Source organism: Meriones unguiculatus, chromosome 18, assembly GCF_030254825.1.
Source record: "Meriones unguiculatus strain TT.TT164.6M chromosome 18, Bangor_MerUng_6.1, whole genome shotgun sequence".
In the NCBI taxonomy this organism is placed as follows: domain Eukaryota; kingdom Metazoa; phylum Chordata; class Mammalia; order Rodentia; family Muridae; genus Meriones; species Meriones unguiculatus.
The window spans coordinates 28,841,012-28,862,615 of record NC_083365.1 but is presented as its reverse complement, the minus strand read 5'-3'; the positions used below and the strand labels follow the sequence as shown (position 1 = coordinate 28,862,615).

The following is a 21,604-nucleotide window of genomic DNA, read 5'->3' as shown; positions in this document are numbered from 1 at the left end:
GTGTTTTATATGATTCATACATTATGTAACTTATACATGTCTAAAACATGTGACGACACATGGAAGTGATTTCTATAGGTGTGGACCTCAGAGCAACATTGGCAAGGCTTTAGGAGTTAGGATACTTTTCATTTACTAAGTTTTGTGAATTATTTGAAGAGTGAATGAGAGAGACCAGCCCCCAGATTAGTATTACATAAAGCCATTAGGGATGGCTTGGATAGGAGAGAGAAATAGACGCTTCAGTGTCATCATGAGTAAGTAGAAACAATCACAATTGATGGTGTATGCAGGAAGAAGGGGGGGCAGGGGATACTGCAAGGTTTCAAGGTGGGGACTCGGTGACTTAATATGTTTTTAGGATCTCTTTGAGTCTTGTGCTACAGTAAGAAAGCAGCAGACTTTTTGGTCCTCTGACTCTCAGTCTTTTTGCTCCTGAGCATTAGGTGTAAGAGCTGTGTTGTAAATGTGTCCACTGGGGTTCAACATCCATTTTGACCAGTTGTGGTTTTCTATCATGGTCTCTGCTACAAAGAGAGACCATTTTTTTGACTCAAGGTGAAGCTACACTTACCTGTGGGTATGAGGACAAGTTGTAAAATGCAGTTAGGAGTTATGCTGGTCTAGTGGTGACAGTAAGTTCTCTAAACTCCAGAACCTCAGCAGCCCTGGGTAGTTGGCTTTAGACGATTAAACAGCTGTTGGTTACCACTGCTATCAAACCTCTAGGGGTATCTTGCCATGCTGGTTATTGTTGTGGTTCATGGGTGTCACAGCTGTGTAGGGCCATTGATAAATTCTCTTGACAGATTGTGTCTTCTAGAAATGGCAGGGAAGTTACCCCTATGATACTTCAATAATATGGCTTCCTTATCAACACCTGAACAGTGATAACACCAAAAGACATGTTAATGAGGAAGGGGGGAATCTCTTGGGGCCCTCTTCATGTTCTGAGATTTATGTGTAAACACCTTTTAGTATTTCTAATGGCGGCCTGCAACAAAATCCCTCTCTGACACAAACATCCAATCCCTCTTCTCAGCCCGAGTAGTGCAGTTGCCATAACAACCTGATGAGGGTGGCATGTTTGCTGCTGTGGTAAGGTTGTGTCCGTTGCCGTTTTCAGGATTTTAAAATTCAGCATCACATTCACAGACATGAAAAGAATTCCATCCATCTACTGATTTGATTTTCACTCAGTTAAAAGTCCAAAACCATCACCTACTCCCATGTAGAAAGGGTCCATGAGTTTAGTGTCTAGAATTGTGCTTTTGAGAATATATGTTTGTTTTCATTAGTAAATGATATAATTCTCAGAAATATAAAGAATATAACCTAAGTAGAAAAAGGTCAAAGCTGATTTCAGTGCTTTCTTATTTTGTAAAAGCAGTTTATATTTTCTATTATTCACATACAAAGTAATGGGTTTTATTATGGCATTTTCATGCATGTATTTCATTTAACTTGGTATCTTCTTCATCTCCATCCTCTAAGGCCCACCTGACTCTCTCTGCCCAGCTCTTGTTGGTCTCCTACCTCTCCCCTTCTATTTTCTTGTCTCATGTATTCCATTACTTTCTCTTGTATCCTTCCCTCCCTCTCCCCACCTCTCCCGTAAGATATAGTCCTCCCAATTCAGGATTCTCCTTGCCACACACACACAACTTTAAATCTTCAGTCCACATATAAGAGAGAGCATGCAGCATTTGCCTGTTTTAAGTTTGGATTATTTTGCCTAACAATGATCTTTAGCTCCATCCATTTTTTTCCCTGTAAATATCTTGATTCCTTTATGGGCTAAATAAAAGACAATTCTATTATGTACTTGTACCACATTTTCTTCAGCCATTTACCTGTTGGTGTTCACCTTAATTGGTCCATTTCCTGGTCATTGTGAACAGTGCAGCAAAACCATGATTGTGAGAATATCTGTGTGGTATGCTGACAGAGTCCTTAGGGTACAACCCAGGAGTGTGATGGCTGGGTTCTGTGGTTCTGCTTTTAGGAGCTTCCACATCTACTTTTAAGAAGTGTTCACGTCCACTGACTTGTATAGTGACTGCACCAGCGTACTTCCCACCCCACGAGGGCTTTTCATTTGTGCTGGTTAGTTTTTATCACCTGGACAGAAACTAGAGTCACCTGAAGAGGGACGCAGCTGAGGAACTGCTTACATTAGATTGGCCTGTGGGCATGTCTGTGGGGGTATTTCCTTAATGATGGGAGGGCCCAGCCCACTATGGCTGGTGCCACCTGTGGGCAGGTGGTCCTAGGCTGAGAAAGAAAAAAGGCTGAGCATGCCAGAGAGCAAGTCAGTAAACAGTGTTTCTCCATGGTCCTTCAGTTCCCGCCCTGATTTTCCGCAGTGATGAATTGTGCCATGGAAGTGTAAGAGAAGTGTATCCCTCCAAGATAGTTTGGTCAGTGTTTTATCACAGCAACAGGAAAGCAAACTGTAGAATGTTTTCCCCCGCGTTTGTTAACATTTGTTTTCTTTCTATGCACGTGTGTGCCTGTGTGTGTGCAAAGTAAGTGACATGGGTCTAATTTCATGCATTTACAGATGTACCCAGTTTTCGTAACACCATTTGTTAGAGGCTGCCATTTCTCTCCAGTGTATGTTATTGCCAGAGTTACCTGCTACAGGCACCTAACTTTCCACAAAGGTGTGAAAGGCTTGTGAGTATATTGTTCTTGATAGAAACGATTTCTGAGCAGGTCTTTTCTTAACACAAGGAAGTCAAGTCAAGAGGACAGGGTGGTCTAAGAGCAGCTCACCTGGTAGGAATACAGTGATCCTCAGACCTCGAGGCAAGTGATGCTGGAATGCAGCTGCATCTGCTTGCCATCACTTTGATCTCTAGGTCCTTCTCAGGATGGCATGCCTTGGTGGCTTTTCCATTTCTTTATGCCTTTGTTGAGTGTATGACAGGGTCTGATGCCATGCACAGTGTGGTAGACATTTCTTTGTTTAGGCTCCATGGAGTCAGCTTCTCCAGGGCAGGTACTGTGCTGTACTCACCACAGGACTTCAGTGGTCAAGCAGTAAAGTTCCTGCCTCTGCTTCTGCCTTGCAGCCTCCTTGCTGGCTTCTCACCTTCTGAGCCACTTTTCCTTGTCTTTGACCTGTAACTTGTTTAGTTTAATGAAGGAGGGACACAGAGAAGGGAAAGGAATGTCTCCCAGGCAGAAGAAAGAAGCATGAGGTGGCTTGCCTTAATGCTGTAAGGGCTGTGGCTGTGCCTGTTTAGAGAGGCTTAGGAGGCAACAATGTGCCTGAAGTTAGACTTGTACTGGACTTTCTATTAGGATCTGGAACTTCCTTGCAATATGCATGATAAAAGCACAGTGTAGATAGCAGTGAAGTTCAGATAGCTTTGCATTCTACCTCACAGGAAAACGGGGGTGTGTTTGGGTGTGCTGGTGATGTTTCGGCTGGATTTTAAATGGCAGGCAGTATTACACCACACAGAGAAGCTATGTGTGGATAATACCATTTTGTTTTGTTTTTTAGATATATAACGGGGTGTCAATGAAGGGCTGTACATGAGACCAACTTTGACATATTAGTAAAATCCTGCTGCTGCTGGTGTCAGTGCAGCATTAGGTCTGAAGGAATTAGATATCCTGGGAGGATGAGCCCATGGCATGGATAAAAAAGTACTAACCAAGCCAGTACTGCTGTAAGCTTTAATCAGTAGATACTGTGGGTAGAAATATGATGGGTAAATTCTCAGAGAATTGCATGTGAGAGGCAGCCATGTGTGTGTGTGTGTGTGCATGTGTGTCCTTTTATAGCACTTAAATTATCTGACCTTGTGTCTTGTATGGAGTTTGAGAGACCAAAAGATAAATTAGCAGCTATTATTAAGACCTGAAGTAGGTGGGTGGAGAAGTCCAGTAATGCCATGAGGGGAAGGACTACCTTACTGCATTCTTTCCCCACCCACTAGAGATACAGTTGCTAGAAAAATGGACCATCCCCCTAGGGAGGGACACCAGATCATTAATGGTCTGGGAACCTTCCTATAGGCAAAAGATTCAAAATGTAGCATTTTGACCAATAGATGCTTGCCAAGCAGGAATCGCCCCTGCCTTGGGCATGCTGGGATGGACCAGAATCTTTAAATCACCCAACTAACCTGGGCATGCACGCTCGGCTCCCACCGCTTTGGCTGTGTCAGTGTGTGGGCCCAAGCTGCAGCTTGTAATTTACAAAGAACCTCATGTATTTACAGCGGAGTCTGTTTATTCCTGGTCTTTTGGGGTTCGTGAACTGGGCAGAACAAGTTGTATTTGAATAGAGTCCAAGAGGGAGACCACCTTGTTTTCCTGAGGTAGCAAATTTCACAATGCCACTTGTCCTACCCGAGACGGGTTGTTTGGGGTGAGGCACCAGGGACCTCTGGGAGTTAGGTTTTAAGTGTTTGTAGGAGGCATCCCAAGTCACTGTGTCAAGCTCCATGCAGCTGGAGTCTGTCTGCTAAAGAGTGGGGGATTCTGCCTTTTGTCTTTGGCCTCCTACAGTAGGTTGTGGTGCTTGAGGGAGCTAGAAATTTAAATAGCGAGAAGAATTTTAGCGTTTCCACGTCACAGAAAATAGCTTTGGCAATTTAGACAGAGAATTGGAAGACAAAAAGGTGGGTTTCTCCTAGACCAGATGAAAGGCAGAGGTGTCTATTGGAACTGGGAGTGAGATTAAGGTTGGAGGGTAGGAACATTCAGAATTAAGTTTACCAGATCTGATGATTGATGTATAATGTATAGAGCAAGTGAGGGACAGTGGTGAACGGAGGAGTTTTCTTTTATTATTTTATGTATATATGTGCCTATGTGTATGTCCTTGTACCGTGTGCTTGTAGGAGACCTCACAAGTCAGAAGAGGCATCATATCTACTAGAACTTGAGTTACGCATGGTTATGAGCTGCTGTGTGGGTACTGGGACTAGTTAGAACCTGGGCCCTTTTTAAGAACAGTAGGCTCTCTTAACTGATGAGCCATCTCTATTGCCCCTGGAGTTTTTTTACTCTAGCTTCCAGGTGTATGATTTATTAAGGTAAAGAGAATAGGTAAGAAAGGCAGATTTGAGTAAGAATATTTTAAAAATATATTCCAAAATTTAAAAATTAAAATCCAGTTTCCAGATAAGGTGTGCAGATCTTCAGTGAATGATAAGTATTGGCAGTTTGTGTTACAAGTGCATAATCAATACAAACAGGTTAAGGAACAGAGGCTCTCAACCTTTTGCCAGTATCAGAAATACCTGCATGGCTTGAGATGCCATCTGTTACTGTGTGTGTGCCCCCAGTTTCAGGTTCTGGAGAGCTGGGTGGGGCTGGGGATTCCTATTTCTAAGTTAGTTCCTAGGCACTGCTGGTTCTGAGAGCACACTTTGCAAACATCACCTCATTCTAGAAAGGTCCTCTTTCCTTTGCTTCCTTCCCTAGGCATCCGTGGTTCTCATCATGAATAGCTTGGCTATTCCTATATATCAGTGATTCTCAGCCTTCCTAATGCTGTGACCCTTTAATGCAGTTGCTCATGTTGTTTCTAACCATAAAATTATTTTGTTGCTATTTCGTAACTGTAACTTGCTGCTGCTGTGAATTACAGTGCAAATGTCTGATGTGCAGAGTATCTGATATGCAACCCCTTTAGGAGTAAAAATGCACAGATTTAAGAATTGCTGCTGTATGTGCTATATTCAGCTGGAATTATACTGTGCTTTTGTCTGGTCTTTCCTGTACTAAACACTGATTCTGAGATTCACCCATATAGTATTTCCCTTTACTTCTGAGTTATATTCTGACACATAACCACAGCATGGTCTGTCTGTATCTCATAGTTCTTACTGACAGACGTTTGGTTTACGTTCAGTTTCGGAATGTTATGAAACTCCCAGAGCCTTGATATACAAGTCCTTGATATACATGTGAAATAGTTTGAGTTCTCTTGAGTAAAATACCTAGGACTAGAACTTCTGGGTCATAGGTGGATTTATGCTCAATTTTATAATAACCCCCAAATCATTTCCGACAGTGATGGTAGTATGAAGAGTTTCATTGTGGTTAAATTTTCTCTCACTGCAGTTAAGATCCTATTAAGGTCAGTTAAGTACTGACCAGGCTGAAGGACTTCTGTCAAAGAAGAAAGCCTGTGGTGGATGGAGAAGCAAGGCAGTATTGGGACATCCACATTTACTAACAGTGATACTCCAGCAGTTTTGAGAGTTGAAGTCTGCTGAGACAGAAGTAAATGAGTTCACAATTCTTTGAAAGAACATCCGCTAATGGATATGTGTGCTAATCTCCAATAGAGCTCATAAATAAAATAAGTCCTTACAATTTAAGAACGTTAGAAGGTAGCACTTTCAGTCTAAACTACTTTTAATCTTAGTTTATCTGAAAATCATTTTCCCAGAAATTCTAAGCATCAGAGGATCAGAGCAAAAAGTCTAAAAACAAAACCTTAGATTATTTCAGATCATTGGGATTGGCCCAGGTGGAGTTGCCATCTGGGGAAAGAAGTGCCATTCAGGTCGCAATTATGTAAAGATTAAGTCTGCATGTGTCACAAGTTTAGTGTGAAACAAACAAGTCACACTCAAACTCTTTTGTAATGTCAGAATGGGGAAAGTATTTTAAAATATGACCCATAGTGCAGAAACCATCACAGAAAAGACATTGAATTTAGTTGTATAAAAATTAAGGATTTCTGTAGGGCAAAACCTACCAGAGCCAGAGCAAGACAGAAGACTCTGTGTGGGTGGGTAGGCGGCGATAGCGCAGTGTGATAGTGATAGCCTTTCTCCTTGAGAACTAGCTTTGGATGCACTGATGGGTTTTAATAACCTTGTGTGTGGTTCCACGACACTGGAAGCTGAGGCAGGAGGATCACTTGTGATTTTGAGGACAGCCTGGTCTACATAGCAAATTTGGGCCAGCCTGGCTTATATTACACAACCTCATGTAAATAAACAGATTAGTTAAACAAACAACAAAGGCTTTGGGGTAGATTGTTCACAGAAAGTAAAATGCAAATAGCTCTTAAACACTATGAAAAGATGCTCAACCTATTCACTGTAAAAAAAAAAAGGGGGGAAAGAAAAAAAAGGGAAATAAACTAATTCAACCTAAGTATCTGCTTTTAGCTACTGCTTTCAGGTCTGACAGAAATCAGCAAGTTTGATGACACACTGTGCTGGAGAGGATACAGTGCAGGGTGTTGGGGATGAGGGCGGTTCAGGTTGGGAACGGAGAGCTGGAGGTGAGCAAGCCAAGTCAGCCTTCAGAACAGGACGGGCAGGGTAAAGGAGGGCCCTGCACACTGACAGCATCGAGGAGCAGTGGCTAGTGAAACTGCAAAGGGAAGCGAGAAGACCAAACACGTCACTTTTCACGCGGGTCACTTGGAGGCAGACTGCAAAAGTAACTTCATCCCCCTGTTCCAGTTGTCGTCTCAGAAGCTTACTGCTTAATATGCTCACCCTTGTTCTTACTGAGCTCTGGGCTGGCTGGTTCAACTCAGCCGTTCTGGCCCAAACTCCTCCCCCAGCTGATCTGTTCAATCTGGAGAGGCTGAATTGCTCTGCTTGACCTCGTACTAACTCTACCAGTCTTTTCTAATCTTCTAGCTTGTTCTCTTTCTCTGGCTCATTTTGTCTTCACCTGTGTCTAGCTTGTTCTCTCATTCAAACCTCCCTCTGTAAAACTTCCTGGTAAAACTGCCCCCCTCTGTCTGCATTTCTCCTTAAGTAGCCCCCCCCTCCCCGTGAGAGTTGGATGTATCCTATTCTGACAAGCCTATTCATCATTTTTTTCTGCCACTGAATTAAACACCACTTTCAAACATGGGTGTTTTTTCTACAAACTAGCTTTACCTTTATTGTTTGGGATTAAAGGCATGTACCACAACTGGACCTAAGCTTTTCTTTACCTGCTCTAAAATAGGCAGGCCTTGAACTCAGATCTGCTTGCTGCTGTCTCCAGGATTAAAGGTATGTTTGTATTCCAACCTGATCACACAGACCTACAAGGTATTGGATGTGATCTCTTGCCAGAGCAGCCAGGTTCTGAATTAAAATTCCTCTGCAGCAGAGAGCCTTACAGATGCTAGTAGCTCAAGGGTATCACTTAGTCGTGCTCTGTCAGGGTCACCACAGAATGTGGCATTTCTCTATTTTCTATTTAAGAAAGTGGTTTAAAAGGATTAAGTGAAAAATCAGTACATTTAGTAAATGATAATTTTCTTACTTAAGAGTTACTGTTGCTGTGATGAACAAACACATGAACAAAGCAACTTGGGGAGGAAAGGGCTTATTTCAGTCACATGTAACAGTTTATCATCAAAAGATGTGAGGGCAGGAACCTTTGCTGTGATGAAACACCATGACCAAAGCAACTTGGGGAGGAAAGGGCTTATTTCAGTCCATGTAACAGTTTATCATCAAAAGCTGTGAGGGCAGGAACCTGGCGGCAGGAGATGATGCAGAGGCTGTGGGATGAGTGTTGCTTACTGATTTGCTTCCCTATATAATCCAGGACCACCAGTCCAGGGATGGTTGCACTACACAAAATGGGCTGGGCCCTCCCCTATCATTCACTAACTACCTTTACAGGCCTGCCTACAGCATGATCTTAGGGAGGCATTTTCTTAGTGGAGGTTGTCTCCTTTAGATGACTGTAGCTGTGTCAAGTTGACATAAAACTGCCAGGACAATAATGTAGATGTACTGTTGGTTATCACAGACTCAATTTTTAGAGAACGTATTCGTAGGTATTGAAAAAACTGAAATATCTCTTGATTTTGTCACCTTTTACTGTTCCTCGATTCTTTCAGGAGTAGCACTAAAGGCTTGGGACAAAGGGTTTGGGAGGGTGTTTGGCTTTCAAAAAACAAATAGTACATGGAGTTAAAAATAATAGTTCTTTCATTTTTTATTTCTTCTTCTTATTTTTCTTACTGTTCTTCATTATTTCTGCTATATTGCTCATTTTACTCTCATAATTGTAAGAGGCACAGTGCTGTTGAAAATGAAGTCACTATCATTTTTAGATTCGTTTAGAGTTGAAAAAAAAGGCTAGATCAGATGACCACTGGAGATAGCCTGTGCTCCTGGACATTAGCATCCTAAACACTGCATATTATGCCTTCAGATTTAAACACTAGGGGGGAATAGGTCAGCAAATATTTAATGAGATTTTCGTATGCCCGCATTCCTGACAGAGAACCTAATTATATGCTCAAACTAGAAAGATAACTTGATTTACAGTTTGGTTGCTATCGCCATGGATTATTTCAGTGTCCATTTTGAATCACCAAGGCAAAAGCTTAAGCAAAAAGAAACATATAGTGAGTGATAAAGGTGCTAATATAGGGCTTTTAGTGTTTTTCTGGCAGGCCAGGTTCTGAAATGTATTAAAAATATCAATTAAAAACAAAAAGTGCTGTGAAGTTGGGTAAGTGCTGTTCTCCATAGAGTCTGAAAAGCAGGCCCTGTCTGAGATACTTTGAATGCTAGTGAGGAAGATGCTGAACTACTTCGCATTTTACACCAGCCCTCTTGGGAAGATGTTGACAGGGATAGCTGATTATCTCAAAAGAGTTGAATTTATAGGACTTGGAAGCAGTTGGAAAGACATTAATTTTCTAACACTGATGTTGGGATACTTAGGGAGCTGCGTGTGTCTTTAAGGTATGCCTCTTATGGACAGTGTTTCAAATAACAATTATTCCAGGTTTAACTGAGGGATCCCCTGAGATGGATTTCAGATGAAATAGCCTTTAGCCAGTGGTATTGCAGGAAGCTGGAATAGATTCATAGCAACCTGTAGAAGGAAGGAAGTTCCTTGCCTTTATATTTAGAAAGGCGGAATTTAAATGGGTAACATTCTCTGTGCTTAGAGAGGAGTGGGGTGTCTCTGAGTTTAGGAGCCATGAAGCCCTAATTTAGGAAGCTGATCCTATTGTCCCTCCCCCATCTCAGGTCTGCTATGTGGTACAAATTTGGCAGCTTAGGGAAGGAGCTAGATAGGTATCAAAGTGTGGCGGATCCCCCTACCTGATCTACAAAAGCCTAAAGGGGTCATAACCGGAACTCTGAGTTAGGGTTGGTGGTGTTGCTTCCTCCCCTTCCACAGGCTTGAGAGCAGTCTGCTTTCAGATAGGCCCTGATGTTGCCCCTTGGGTAAGGTCTTAGTAGAGTACAAGAGTTTTCATAGCTTTTGTCTCAGTATCCCTCTTAATGTATTTGTAGAGGGCCCAGCAGATATTTGTTGCACACGGGGGGTGGGGGTGGGTGGGACATCTGGCTATCCTGGACAGCAGTTGCTCTTTTGCCTGATCTCCTTTTCATGTTTGTTGTTTTGATTATTCTTCTGTTATTAAAGACTGTGAAGGCCATTTTAAGAAGGTCTTTTTGAGGGTTTGAAGGTCCTCCTACTACTTTCTTAGCTTTTTCTTATTATCTGAAGAAGATTGGGTGATAAAGTAACCAGCACTTTCCTGCTTCTATGTTGGTTCCTAGATTGGTATGTTTAAGAGGTGCTGCTTCGAATTAGGTCACAAAGGCTGCTGGGTTTCCTTTTAGCCCTTTGAGTGACTTCCTGGATTTCATCATAATTTTGAGAGTCATCCTTTTTTTCGTATCCTGGATTAAGCAGGTTAGGAAAAAAGCCATGTGTGCCAAGTCAGCAGAGCCAGGTAGATGGTCTAAGATTACCTGTAGGATACTTGTGTTAGTATTCTGGGTGTGAAGCCTGCCAGGAAACGCTGCTGCTGAGCCCCTTATCCAGTTTTTCTTTTCTGATGTTGTAGACAAGAAAGTAATTCTTAAAAGGTTATATTGTATGAGCATGTAATGTGTAGAACTCTTTGGAGTGTTGAATAGTGTCTTCAGAGAAAAAAACAAGATCCAAGGTTTTGTTTTGTTCTTTAGCAAAGAGCTCAGATCTAGGTGTGGGGATGTGTAGGACTATTGGGGGGACAGGAGTCCCTGTGGAGCTTAAGGAGTATTGAGTCTTTTAGTGTATAGTAGAAGGGGAAGAAAAGCTGGGGTTTGGGAAAGGAATGGCAGAGAAGTGCCGCGACAGTTGGAGAATGGGCTGTCTGAAGTTAGTGCCAAAAGGTAAGGGAGAGTGAGGAATTCCTGTGGGAAGTGTAGTGTGAGAGGCTATCGGTTACAGTCACCAGGAGAGAAGGAATCTTGAGAAACTTCTGCGTGTCTTAGAAACTGTTCTGTTGCTATAAACACCATGGCTCGAACTGACTTTCAGGTAGAGCGCCCTCCCGAAATGGCGTCCTGTAGGAAGTTCTTCGTTGGGGGCAACTGGAAGATGAACGGAAGGAAGAATTGCCTGGGAGAACTCATCTGCATCTTGAATTCGGCCAAGTTGCCGGCAGACGTTGAAGTGGTTTGTGCCCCGCCCTCTGCTTACATTGACTTCACCAGGCAGAACCTAATACCCAAAATCGCCGTGGCTGCACAGAACTGCTACAAAGCACCCAATGGAGCCTTCACTGGGGAGATCAGCCCTGGCATGATCATAGACTTAGGAGCCACATGGGTAATACTGGGGCACTCAGAGAGAAGGCATATCTTCGGGGAGTCAGATGAGCTGATTGGGCAGAAAGTGGCCCATGCCCTTACAGAGGGACTTGGGGTGATCGCCTGCATTGGGGAGAAGTTAGACGAAAGGGAAGCTGGCATCACGGAGGAGGTTGTTTTCAAGCAAACCAACGCCATCGCAGCCAATGTGAAGGACTGGAGCAAAGTCGTCCTGGCCTATGAGCCTGTGTGGGCCATTGGGACTGGCAAGGTGGCAACACCTCAGCAGGCCCAGGAAATACACGAGAAGCTCCGGGGATGGCTGCAATGCAATGTCTGTGAGATGGTGGCTAAAAGCACCAGAATCATTTATGGAGGTTCTGTGACGGGAGCAACCTGCAGAGAGCTAGCAAGCCAGCCTGATGTGGACGGCTTCCTCGTGGGTGGAGCTTCGCTGAAGCCTGAATTTGTGGACATCATCAATGCCAAACAATAAGCACCGCCCATCTCTTCCCGCCTACCAAGCCAGGACTAGGTTGCCCAGGAATCCTACCAGTCACAAATTTCTGATATAATCTGCCCCATCTTGTGGCCTAATCCACCCTGTACCTCCCCAAACCGCTTACACATCCTTGGAATATTTGGGACCAGACCACTCCCTTCACCACTTACAATACATAGAATTACAGTGTCACCAAGGTGGCTTCCTGGCTGAGGGGTGGAGAAAGTGGAAACAATTCTGTCCTGTTCAGGCTAAAGCCAAGATCCTCTTACCCTAAGTGGCAGGATGCTTTCCTCCCCCACAGTGCCGAAGCCCTTTTGCTGTGTTTGTGAACCATCCTACATGTAAGGGAAATAAAAACCTTCCCCCATTTCACCCCCCCCAAAAAAAAGAAACAACATGTCTCTCTCTCTTTTTTTTCTTTTCTGAGACAGGGTTTCTCTGTGTAGTTTTGGCTGTCCTGGACTCACTCTGTAGAACAAGGTGGCCTCAAACTCACACAGATCTGCCTGCCTCAGCTTCCCAAGCACTTGGATTCAAGGTGTGTGCTGCCGCCGCCCCGACCCTGCCTCCACCACTGGCTATGAAACTTAGTGTTTTAGGTGTATGTAGTTCTCTTTTGATAGGCATTTAAATTAGATACTGACTGACTGATTTTTATCCACATTATTTTCCTCAGATGGAAACTTTGATTTCCACATCAAGTTTACCCATCTCAGAAAATTATGTGAAATGTTATTTTAAAAGCACATGCACATTTCATCTCAACCTTTCACTTCATGCTGTTTTAGGAGCCATTTTTAAAGAGTTAACTTAATGCTCTTTCGTCATTTCTGCAATTTCACATCTTTTCAGAGGTTATTGTAATTTCTTTTTGCCATTGACTATGTTGGTGTCTGAGTCAGAAATGGAAGAAAAACTGGAACTGCAATGAATAAGCCTTAATTTCCTTCTAGCAAGTAAATTGTGCAGGTGCTACCAATTATGGACAAGCATCTATGCAAACCTTCAAGCATGTGGGGCTTAGAGTCACCTCTAATAGTTAGGGGAATAGTTTAGAAGGTGCCATGTTTTGCCTCTTTCAATTTCTTACATCTGTACCTCTGAAATGGAGATAATTTGTTTTTCTTCCTTTCCCTCTTTCTTCCCTTCCATTTCTCCCCTGATCTTCCCTCGATCACTTTACCCTCCTTTCTCCCCCTTCTACATAGGATCTCATGTAGCCCAGGCTAGTCTCAAACTTGATGTGTACCTTCGAGGTGACCTTCAACTTTTGATTTTTTTCCCTCCACCTCCCAATCCCCTGGTTTGTGCTATGAAAGAGTACATCCCCAACCCCAATGTGTTTATTTAAATAAAAAAAAATAAGGTGTTGGACTTTCTTTTCTGCTGTCCTGGCACTTATGGCTATCCTCCTGCCTCAGCCTTACCAGCATGTACTACTTGCTGCTGTGAAGAGATGAGGTTTCTAAAATACCAAACTTTTGGGCTCAAGTGACGCCTGCTCCATCTCCTAAGCAGCTGAGCCCACAGGTGCCTGCCATTAACCCCAGGCATTTTTTTCTCATGATGTGGAAAAGAGGCAGACTTATGTTGTTAATCAAAAAATGATAGTGCTCTTACCCTCATTTGTGAACTGCTGTTATCTGCATAGTGTTATCTTCATGGATGTCGAAAGCAAAGTCAGAATTGCATTGAACATATATCTTTGATTACTTGAGCCATGTAAACCCTGAGTAATCTAGCGATTGCTACAGAAATGAGTGGATTTCTGAGCTCTAGAGCTGTGCTTCCACGGTGGAAAGCTGAATTGTGTGTGGAAAGCATTTAGGATATTAATGTTTGGCCTTGGTCTCAGCCGGCTTTGTAGATGGATTTGAGATTGATTTCTCTCAGGAACAAAAGCATCTTTCTCAGTCAAGATCCAGTTTTTATTTTAAACTTTAACTCTGTTGAAGTTATCTTCTACACAATTATTGGGTTTGATTTTTTTCTCTCTCTTTCCAAAATTAGGTCTTAAAACTTTGTTGTTGATTAGATGTGCTGTCCTGATGGTTATGGTTCTAGAACATAGGAAGTAATCTTCCCTGCCATCTTCAACTCTTCACTGTGAGTCTTGTTTGGGGTGACTCTAAGACAGGCACCTTTACCCTCTTGATTAGAACTAGCCTAATAATAAAAATTTCTTTAAGGCTAAAGATGTCTGTGATATGACCTGAAGGTAGACTTTGCTATTGCAGTTGCAGTTGCAGTGGCTCATTTGAGAAGAACCTTGTGACTTTTCACAGACTTTGACATTTGGTGAAGTAGCTACTGCGGACATAATTACAATGAATCATAAAGTTTTATTTAAATATTTAAAGTAAATTCATTTCTAGAAAGTAAAGCAGAATTAATGTAATGTTGCATACGTTGTGTATATATTTCCAAAGTATAAACAGTTTCTATTAACATTTAGCTATGGATTTATCATTTACTCTAAAAAGATCTTTTGAACTGTTACTTAGGCACTGTGCTTTGAGCCTGGGGATACTGGTGGGGCTCAGGGAAGAGCGAGCAGGTTTCTGGTGTGAGGAATGTAAGCTCCTGGACGGGAAGGACTTGTAAGTGTATGACCAACACCTAATAGAGGCACATAGACTGTGAAGAGAGTGTTCTCCTTAGGGAGATTTGTTCAAGGAGCTCTAACTTTCAAGTGATATAGAGGGGAGACATGAGCAGTGAGGGTGGAGAAATGTGGTGATCAGGAAAAAGTCAAGAGTGTCAGAGACCAGCTGTATTAAATGGCACGAAGAAGTCAAGTGCACGGATTATTTCTGGTGTTGGGGCTGGAACCCAGGGCCTCCCATGATAGGCAAGTGTTCCACCACTCAGCTACCCTTCCGCCTGAGTGAAGAGTCTATTCGTCAGTTATTCTGTAAAGGCACTGCCTTGGAGAGGGCAGCTTCAGTGGAACTCTGGGGTCACAGTTACAATGTAGAAGTTTAAGAGTGAACAGGGAGAAAATTAGGCATGTGGATATAGGTTATTGCTTGAGAAATTTGTTAGAGAAGATGCAGAGATGTTTTGGGAGACATAAGCCAGAGAAGGGTGTGCACGGAAGACTGAAAGCATGTGAAGGCATGAGAAGCTTGAGCTCCCTGGCAGGTGGTCCAGGAGGAAACGGTTAACAATCTAGAGACTGGAGTCCAAAATGAAAACATATAATGTAAACCCCTGCATTTTGTTGATGCTTTTCTTCTACTGACATTGTGTTCACAGTGCGGTGTTCACATGGTGAACACAATTCAGAAACAGCACACACAAAGTTCCCAAGGCCACCCTACTGAAAGGCGAGTTTAGAAAGAAATGAGTTGGTCCATTGAAGTTCTGGAATGTTTGGAGTTATATAGAGAGCACATGCTGAAGGAAATGGGTGCAGAGCTGCTGTTTGACAATTTGAGGTCAGGTGATTGTTTCCCATTGTCTTAATTAGGGTTTTATTGCTATGAAGAGACACTATGATCTTTGCAGTTCTTATAAAGGAAAACATTTAATTGGGTATGGTTTACAGTTTCAGAGATTTACTCCATAATGGGAAGCAGGACAGAGTGCAGGCAGGCATGGTGCTAGAGAAGGAGCTGAGAGTTCTACATCTTGATCTGCAGGCAGTAGAAAACTGTGTATCACACGGGGCATAGCTTGAGCATATATGACCTCAAAGCCTGCCCATACAGTGAGATACTTCATCCAACAAGGTCACACCTACTCTAACAAGGCCACATCTACTCCTACCAGGCCACATCTGCTAATACCACTCCCTATGGGCCCTATGGGGCCCATTTTATTTAAACCACCATACTCGTATATTAGGGCTTCAAGGAGACAGGTGAGACGAGAATGTGGCTCCAGGTGAGGATGATTTGAGAGCCTATGAAGAGGAAGATTGGAATAAATGAAGAGTTTTGTAGGCTTGTTTGGATCTCCTGGTTCAGCCTCATGGCTTGGGTTTGATCTCAAGTTCTTACCAACTGTTGAAGGTGTCTTAACACGGCACAGTCCAGTGTTAATTGTTCAGAAACCACCCAGGGAATACTGTGAAGAATGTTAGAAGCAAGTGGAAACTGGGAGACTGAAGGTACTAACTTGCCTAGTGCTCACAGGCTGCCTTTGGACATGTCTTGGTGTGGTCGGTGGGAATGGCACCCAGCTCATTCTTGGCTGTGTCTCCTGCCTTGGCTGCTTACAACAGTCACCTCTGCTTTAGAGACAGCAAGTTCTGGGGAATTTGTGGGCCCAGTTCATGTTTTATTTGATCTGGTTTGTCTCCCATTACCTTTCTCCTTTTTGTTCAGATCTCTCACCAGCCTTTTTTTTCTGAGCTAGACTTTACTTTCTATTCAAGGAAATCAGTCTTTTCTCTGTGTTTTATCTACCTTGGACCTTGGCTTTTTCATGGAGTATAGTAACTAGCTCAGCTGTCTGTGTCTATAACTACCACCCTGGAGTCTTTGAATGGGAGTGAGGAATACCTTATGTCTTTGAAGTCCCAGTCCTGGCAGGTATTTGGTGGGTTATCAGTAAGTGTGATGGCTTGAATAAAATTGCCGTGTATAGACTTCAAAATCCATGCTGTTTTAGGTACATTCTTGGCTTCTCAAACTCTTGCTGTTGGCTTACGCTTTTACACTTTTAATATTTCAATCCTTAAATCTTTATTGAAATGCTAAAGGTGTTATGGTGTTATAGTGTCTACATGTAGCATTGCCATCTTTAAAATATTGATGGACTTGTGATATTTGATACTTCTCATGCTGTTAGCATGCATACTGCTCTTGCAGAGGACCGGAGTTCACTTCCAGCATCTACATGGGGTACCTCACGACCACTTGTATCTCCAGCTCCAGTAGATGCCATGCCATGCCTTCTTCTGACGTCTGAGGGCAACTATGTGCAAACAAATTTTAAAAATAAAATTTATTTTTAAAACACACAATAATTAACTCAATAATGTTTGATCCTTTACTGGTTTGTATGGCAGCTACAGAGGAAGCAATTAAGACACATGGGGGTGTGTGTGACAAAATGGTTTAGTGGGTAAAAGCACTTGCTATATAGGCCTCCTGACTTGCATTTGATCTCAAGTTCTTACTGACTGTTGAAGGTTGTCTTCTGACTTCTTCGCATGCTCTGTGGCATACCTGTGCCTATTCTATCTCACACACACACTCTCTGTCTTGAAAGCAGGGTGTGGCAGTGTGTATCTGTGATCTCCCATGCTTGGGAGGGCAGGAGGGCTGTGAGTTTGAGGCCAACCTAGGGTGAAGTAAAAAAGAAAATAACATCCTTTCGTCTTACATCTCTAGTCTTAAACACAAGTTAAATATCATGAGATAGTCGCTTACATCGATACTGAATTACCTATATACTCAAGACTGCTTATAATTATCCTCAGTACAATTTTCAGTTTCATTTGCTGGGATTCACGACTCAGTTTTTAAGGAATTAAGGCCTGAGGTGCATCCCTGCTGTTGGCACTGACCAACTGTTGATGGAAGTGCAAAACATGCCCCTTTCAGTTGATGGCTGGGATATAGGAGGCAGCATGCTAGTGGTTTCTGGGAGCTGGTTGGGAAAAAAGGCTGGAGAGGCTGGAAACTTTTTCTCTGCCATCTTTTACTTCCTGCTTTTTAGTGAGACCCGGCTCTTCATTGCATGCTGTACAAGGGGTGACTTAGTCCAGAGTTCTATTCTGGGGCTCTCTCCTCTTTAGACCTGGAGTGGTTCTGATTTTTGATAGCCAGACTCATGTTTTAGTCAGCATTCTGTTGCTGTGATAGATATCTGAGTTAAATTAACTTCAAAGAGGAAACATTTATTTTGAAAAATGGTTTCCAAGATTTTGGCCTAGTTACTCTGGAACCCTTGCTAAGGTAATATGTCATGGCCAAGCTACCTGTTACAGAGGAGATGTTTACCTTGTGGGGCCTAGGATGCTGAGAGGGAAGGAGGGAAGAGAAGAGAAGAGAAAGAATAAGGAAGGGAAAAAGAAAGGGAAAAGTGACAGGGTTCCATTGTTTCCTTCAAAGGTCTGTTTTCCAGTCACCTTCTAGTCACTGTTAAATACTCTGCTATCACCCAGTAGCAACAACCAAACTGCCTGCACAGAGACCACTGGGGAGCATGCAGCTATGGAGATACAAAGCTTAGCACCATGCAGTCACAGTTGGATCAGAAGTTCTGGCAGCTGTTAGAAGTTCTCTAGCTGTGTGCAGTTTGTATCATAAACACACATGTTCAGATAGCTGCTGCTTATTGTCCTTATCTACTTTAAAATTATATATATTAGTTGAGCAAGATACCTGTAATCCCAACATTAAGAGACTAAGGTACTATCTTGAGTTTGAGGTTAGCCTGGGCGACATAGTGATCTCCAGGCCAGCCTGGGTTGCAATGAGAGACCTTTTCTCAGAACATAAACAAAAGATCTTTCATATTGTTTAAGGATTTAGGAGGTAGTATGGCATGTTTATATGGTAGTATTCATGTTTGAATGCCATCCACTCATTTTAAACAGAAGTCTATATTCTCATCCATTAACAACTTTGGAGTAAGTGAATACTAACTCTATTTCAAAGAGTATGAATAAAACATTTAATACATGCTTTCAATAAGATTAGTCAATGATGGGCTTGGGGCCAATGAGATGGCTCAGTGGGTGAAGGTGTGCACTGTTTAGCGTGATGATTGGAGTTTGATCCTCAGGACTACCTGGTGGTAGGAGAAACCAGCTCTGACAAATGGTGCCATCGCACGTGAATGCACCCCCACATAAAAAAATTAAAGATTTAAAAGTGGAAGATTTGGATGAAAAGGCTCAGGAGTTCTTTCTATTATTTATGTAAGATTCCTGTTTGCTTGAAACCATTTAAAAACAAGGTTCATAGGGCCGTGTCATTTAGGGGCGGGATCAGAAAGAGCCTCCTGGGCTGTGCCTGCAGTGCTGAGGCTTGTGAATCCTGCAGGTGGGAAGCATGAAGAGCCGTGGCATATGAGCATGGGCCTGAGACATACAGATGGGTCCGCAGCAAGGGAGGCCAGGTGGGAAGCTTTTGTAATGAGCCAGGGACGGTGAGGGCTAGCATGAGACTGTGAGGATGCAGACAAGCCGCTTTCCCCATAATGTGTGTTTTCCTGGGAGGTGAAATTGCTTCTGTGGTAAAATAGCTCGTGGATGCACCATTCCTCAGGATAGCAGCTTGTTCTTGTGGAATGTCTCTGTGGTTGCATCCAGAGACAGAGTATTAGGCTTTATGGCAAAAGTGATGTTGAAGTGTACATTAGACACACCAGAAGGAGGCTCGGGCCCTGCTTTTCGGGGACTAGCCTCACATGCTCTGTTCGCAGATGCTGCTCGGATTTCAGTTCATCTGGTCTGATGAGTACAATTTTGGAATTTAGTAATAACAAATTTCTTTCTAGGTATCTAACCCACAGATTTTCTGTTTCATTGGAGTTCATACTTCTGTTTCACTGGAGCTTTTGCTCATTCTTGTTGCTGTGGAGATTGTCGCACCCAGCACCAGGCTAATATGTACTGTAAACACTCACACATCTGCTTCCATGGAAGGTATTTCTTTAATTTTTTTTTTTTTCACAAAACAGCTTTCATATGGTCGCTTGCAAAAATGATAGTGACTTCCCTCCAGCTGGCCAGTGCTGTCCGTGTACTTCCCCTTATGGGAATTCATGTGTGCATCAGTTTTGTTGTGTCTGGAAGACCCTGTTTCCTTGGAGTCCTCCATCTCCTCTGGCTCTTACAGTCTTTCTGCCTCTTCAGAATAGCTCTCTGAACCCTGAGAGGAGGGGTTTGACGGAGACATCCCAGTTAGGACTGAGTTTTCCAAAATTTGGCACATTTTTGATGGAACTTGGAGAAGGCCTGAGTTATGAAAGAAATCTGCAGGACAATTTAATTGATAATAGTCCGTGTATAAGGCAAAGAAGAAAAGGTTCCCACAGCAGCATGTTACACCATCACCTCATTTACGTACTTATCGTAGCTGAGCACTACTAATAAAAGTAGTTCTCACTTTGAAGGAGGACGATCATTGTAAATAACTTCAAGGATAATATAAATGATATAGAGAAATGCAATCTTAGAATTACACACACTTGACATTCAGAGCTAATATGCAATAGGTTTTCTTCTCTGAGTTTGTTAATGCCCGTAATCAGATGTATTTAGGGAGGCAGAGTATTTTTCTTGTGATTTTTCATTGACACACAACAGTAGGCCTTCAAGTCTGTAATGACGTGTGCCTCGGAGCTAGAATGAGCTGAGAGGACTGGTTGATAAACACCATCTTTTATGTAATTTCCTAGCATTGGGTGTTTTTAGTGATTGTGGTTTAGGGTAGACTGTCCCTTTATTTTCTTTTTCTGTGACACGGTTAGAACAAAGAAGAGCACTTGCTGTCTACAAAGCAAATCAAACTGTTTGCTTTCCCCATTTCTTGTGAAGCTACTTCGATTTAAGTAATGATTTTTTTTTTTTTTCAGTATGAATGCTGAGTGTAAGTCTGCTGGCATGAATCTTTTGTTGTTGCTGTGTTTCTTCTTTTATAGGGCATCTGTGGCTGCGAGAGTGAGGGTGCTAGTGAGAGAAATGGGCACTGTGCTTCTCATGGTTGCTGCATTAGTTAGTTTTGAGTTGCTATGGCAACTTGGGGCGGAGAGATTTACTTAGACTCAGAGAGGCCAGCCCTCCATGGTAGAATGATGTGAGGTGGCTGATGCTTCTTCACATAAGAAGTGATTGATTAAATAAAACAGAATGGGCTAAATGAAGAGACAAAGCTATATTCTATCACTGCAGGTTTATTGGGAACAGCGAGAAGGAGGAACGGAAGCAAGAGCACACGCTGGGAGCCGGGAGAGGACAGGAACGGTGGGGCGGGGCGGGGCGGGGGTGGAAGGTGTGGGTGGGGGGAAGAAAGGGCCGAAAGGGGCTCAACGAACCAAGATGTCTGGTTATCTAGTAAAGGGCCTCTGGGACAGAAGCCCCGCCCCTAGCTGGAGGACAGGGTATAGCAGCCACACCCTGCAGTAGGTAGGTACCTTAACATCCTAGCCTTTTGTTGATAATAAATGGATAATGGGTGAAGAATCTTTTACTTGCGGCTGACACTGGGGACATTGATGTTGGGGGGTGGGAGGTGGGGCAAAAAGCTGGAATGTTGGCCAAGTCCCAAGAGTAGGCTATTCTATTTGTTGTCGAGGATCTGTGGCTTAGAAATTGCAGATTTAACTGATGCAGTCTGTGAGGTTTAGGCCGTAGCACCTGAGTTCTGGATGCAGCTCTTGAGCAAACAGGATGCTGGAACATAGATATGTTAGGGGCAGAAGATAAAGTTAAGGTGTTTAACTTTCAGGTCCTGAACTTTTAGGCCCATGGTCTTGGTAGTTGGGGGAGAAGAAACCTAAAACAAGGGGAGGAATTCCACCCTCAGGAATAGTAGGCTGGGAAACCGGCTGTTGATTGGCAGTACTTATTTGGAGGGTGACCTGTGGATTC

At 42.9% G+C, this 21,604-nt stretch overlaps 2 protein-coding genes across 2 annotated transcripts in view; both read left to right on the top strand.

Annotated features, from left to right (window-relative positions):
- Aven (apoptosis and caspase activation inhibitor) overlaps window positions 1–21,604 on the top strand; it is a 132,294-nt gene that overhangs the window by 43,851 nt on the left and 66,839 nt on the right. The gene's annotated exons all lie outside the window — the stretch shown is intronic.
- Window positions 11,275–12,437, top strand: LOC110555484 (triosephosphate isomerase-like). Its single transcript, XM_060371603.1, has one exon. It carries the CDS (start codon window positions 11,293–11,295, stop codon window positions 12,040–12,042), a length of 750 nt encoding a protein of 249 aa, XP_060227586.1. The 5' UTR covers window positions 11,275–11,292; the 3' UTR covers window positions 12,043–12,437.

Excerpts from the sequence above, each read along its gene's own strand:
- LOC110555484 (XM_060371603.1), top strand. The coding sequence starts at position 11,293 with ATGGCGTCCTGTAGGAAGTTCTTCGTTGGGGGCAACTGGAAGATGAAC.